The sequence below is a fragment of the Mandrillus leucophaeus genome, unplaced genomic scaffold (assembly GCF_000951045.1).
Source record: "Mandrillus leucophaeus isolate KB7577 unplaced genomic scaffold, Mleu.le_1.0 Scaffold11, whole genome shotgun sequence".
Lineage (NCBI taxonomy): Eukaryota > Metazoa > Chordata > Mammalia > Primates > Cercopithecidae > Mandrillus > Mandrillus leucophaeus.
The window spans coordinates 692,731-696,641 of NW_012099209.1; the positions used below are offsets into that span (position 1 = coordinate 692,731).

Consider the following 3,911-nt stretch of genomic DNA (forward strand, 5'->3'; position numbering starts at 1 on the left):
CAAAAACCAATAATAATATAAATAAATTAATAAATAAATAACCCAGTCTCAGGTATTTCTTTATAGCAATGTAAGAACCAACTGATACAACAATCATGCACTGTGCCTCTGGATGACCATTGGCTGGGGCCCTGGGCACAAATTCAGGGGCTCCTCATGGTTGCTGGGTCCCAAGAAACCTCTGCTGACTCAGCTCACAGAGGACCCCAGAGCTGACTTCCTCAATGATGCCCATCTCTTCCACTCTGCCCCTCTGCCGTGGCTTGGGTTTGCTCCTTGAGTGTTAGCCCATCTCCGGCTGCACTTGTCCAACCTGGTTCCCATCTCCTTTGCCTCTATGCCCATTCTGGCTCGAGGCCAGATCTCAGAACATGGAGCTTACATGATGCCACGAATACTAGCTCTGGCTGGGCTTTTCTGCAACCTTGTAGCACAGATCTGTGCTTCATTCCTTTCGGCCTCTCTGGATTTGCCTGTTCTGGGCATTTCATATAAATGGAATCGTACACCATGTGGCCTTTTGTGTTTGACTTTTTTTTTTTTTTTTTTGAGACAGGGTCTGGCTCTGTCGCCCAGGCTAGAGTGCAGTGTCTCGAGAATCCCTCTGTTGCTCACTGCAATCCCCACCTCCTGGACTCAAGCAATCCTCCCCCTCAGCCTCCTGAGGAGCTGGGACTACAGGTGTGTGCCACCATGCCCAGCTAATTTTTGCATTTTTAGTAGGGACAGGGTTTTGCCATGTTGCCCAGGCTGGTCTCAAACTCCTGACTTTAGATGATCCACCCACCTTGACCTCCCAAAGTGCTGGGATTACAGGTGTGAGCCACCGTGCCTGGCCTGTGTCTGTCTTCTTTCACTCAGTATCACGTTTTCTAGGTTTATCCACATTGTAGCATGGATCAGTGCTTCATTTTATTTATTTATTATTTATTTATTCATTTATTTATTTATTCATTCATTCATTCATTCATTTATTCATTCAGACAAGGTCTGGCTCTGTTTTCCAGGCTGGAGTATAGTGGCGTAATCATAGCTCACCGCAGCCTCCAACTCCTGGCTTCAAGCCATCATCCTGCCTCAGCCTCCCAAAGCACGAGGATTACAGGTGTGAGCCACCACACTCGGCCCTTCACTCCATTTCACAGTTGAATAACATTCCATTGCATTGAGGAATTCCATTTCATCGACCCACATTCATTTCTCTAATTCATCAACTGATGGACATTTCCTAAAATAGGAAGTGTATCCCTGACTTTGGTATGGGATTTCCCAGCTGACTGTTATAAATGCCTGTGTGACAACAGCACATGGGTCTTTAGTAGACAGGCCAGACACCACGAGAGGCTTTCCACTGACACTCTCATTTAACCATCCAGCGGTTCCATTCGAATCTGGGGCTGTCACTCCAGAGCCCACTCCCTGGCTGGCCAAGCCTCGTATCACTCCAGTGAGGCCCGAATTATTCCTGCCTCCTCTTTGCTCCTTGGAATTTCAATGAAGTGAAACTCATGTGGAGATGATTGAAAGCTCTCAGCCTCCCAGCAGACATAGAGGATCGCAGTCCCCTTGCAGGCCAGCAGAGGAGCAAGGCAGGGTGGTGTCCGTACTGCCTGCACCTGCCAAGCCACCCCCACCCTGGTACAGCACCCATGATGGGCCGTGCACAGGTAATGCTTCCCCACCGGCCCATGCATCCTATCCAGCTTCTTGCTCCTAAGTCCAGCTCAGTCGGTGGCACCCACAGCCCTCCAGTGGAGGAGGCAGGAGGAGCATTTTGCTGCTTTATCAAGCCACACATCCTGGTGCCTCTTGTTTCATAAATTGCTTTTCTAATTGTAGCTTCATCTTTTGCATCAACATTTCAAGTCTTCTGATGCCTATATCATTCCCCAGAGCTGCCTGCAGAAAGCTAGACAAGTGGATACTGCAGGTGCAGAGATCATTCTGCGGCGTGGATGGGAGGAAAGGCTCCGGGGAAGGAGACCCTCAAGAGTCCCTCTGTGCGCATTGAGAAACCCCTTCCGCAAGGGGAGGAGGCAAAAACACCAGGCCTCCAGGTTCTGCAGCTCAGAGGGGCTCACTGCCTCCTTCTTGGACCTTAGGAGGGCAGGCTGTGGCCCAGGGAGGATGCCCTGGCTGGGCAAAGGGTGACCAGGGGTCTCTGCATTTCCCCATCAGGACCATCCCATCCTGCCGGCTCACAGAGATCTCGGTCCCCACCTGACAGCGCTCTTGTCCCCGAGGAATCCATCACATCGCATCAACGACACCACAGCGGTGACCTGTCCACTGTCACCGCTCCGGAGTTCTGCCCAGTGGGCACATGACTCCTGGTGCTAACAGAAGCCACTTGCGTTCAGGGCCAGCAGGATCCCAGCAGGGAGGGAGAGCAGCTGTTTGCAGCTGGGCCTTTGGGGAATGTGACACCCTTGGGGCTGCTTTTAGGGGCTGCTGTTGGTGCAGCACCAAACGGAGCCTCAGTAGGGCTCTGATGTGTCCAAGCAGCCAAGAAAAGATGAGGCATGGTGGCTACGGCATGCCCAGCCTTGAGACATCTGTGTGTGTCGTCTCTGGTCTCCTATCCCGTTTTATGAAGGTGAGCCCCTCTTGTCTTGCAGAGCGGGGCTGGAAAGCCAGGATGCTTCCCAAGATGATGGGTAAGTGGCCGATCCTGGATTCACAGCCAGGGGGTCTGTGAGATCCTGGCGCCTGCCCCTGCCCCCTGCAGCTCTGTGTCCTTCCTACACAGGCCATCCAAGGACAATGCCCCAAATGCTGAGTCATGGTGCTCACTAATGACAAAGGCCAACGACAAGCATGAGATGAGGGACACGGTCTTCCTAAATAGTTCACCCAGGAGTCAGGGGGTACCTGCCGCAGCCCTTCAAGAGCCCCAGGCTGCTTCACCAAAGCCCACTCTGCACTTTAGGGAGGTATCGGACCACCATGATCCTCCAACGAGGAAGGACCCCAAAATCCAGGCACCCCGAGCTCTCAAGCACAACCCATGAAGGCTGCCCAGGCCCTGGCTCAGCCTCAGACCACACACTCCAGCTGGCCCCAGCTTCATGGCTGAAGAAATGAGGCCCTGGCCAAGCACCAGAGATGAGGACATCGCCTTACCTCAACCATCACACTGCGCCTGACGTGATCCACCCCGATGGGGACCCTCCTATCGGCGTGATTCTCCTCCGGGGGTTTGCTGGACCTCCCATCCCGGCAGCAATTTGTGTCTCCGTAAGCAAGGGCTTTGGCTGCAGAAATTGGATGTCTTGGTCTCAGAACAGGTCCCCACCCAGGATGGCGGCTGTCCCATCCCTATCCTCGTCCCAGGTGTGTGCGTGTGCATATGTGTGTGTGCGCATGTGCATGTGTATATGCAGATGTGTGCATGCACGCAGGTGTGTATGTCTGCACATGCATGCATGTGTTTGAACGCACAGGCTCATGTGTGCGTATGCATGCATTTATGCATGTGTGTAAGAGTTTGTGCATATGCATGTGAGGGCATTTGTGTGTACAAGTTTGTAGTGTGCATGTATGTACATTTGTGTGTGTTTGCATGTACAAGTTTGTTGTGCATATGCATGTGTGTGCATTTGTGTATTTGTATGTACAAATTTGTGTGTGCATATGGATGCACGTATTTGTACATGTATTTGTGTGTATATGCATGTATGTGCATTTTTCCATGTTTGTGTGTACGAATTTGCATATGAGTGTGTGTGCATGTGTGCATGTGTTTGTACAGGTTTGCATGTGCAATGCATATCTGCACATGTGGGCATGTCTGTGTATGGATTTGTGTGTGTGTATGCATGTCTACACATGCAGGCATGTGTGTGGATTTGTGTGTGTTTGTGCATGTCTACACATGTGGGCGTGTGTGTGTGGATTTGTGTGTGTATGCA

General features: G+C 51.4%; 1 protein-coding gene across 1 annotated transcript in view; it reads right to left on the reverse strand.

The window, feature by feature from the left end:
- Nucleotides 1-3,911, reverse strand: part of CPAMD8 (C3 and PZP-like, alpha-2-macroglobulin domain containing 8) — a 126,694-nt gene that overhangs the window by 50,390 nt on the left and 72,393 nt on the right. The window contains 1 exon segment of the mRNA XM_011989940.1: nt 3,124-3,254. Coding sequence (XP_011845330.1) covers nt 3,124-3,254 — 131 coding nt within the window.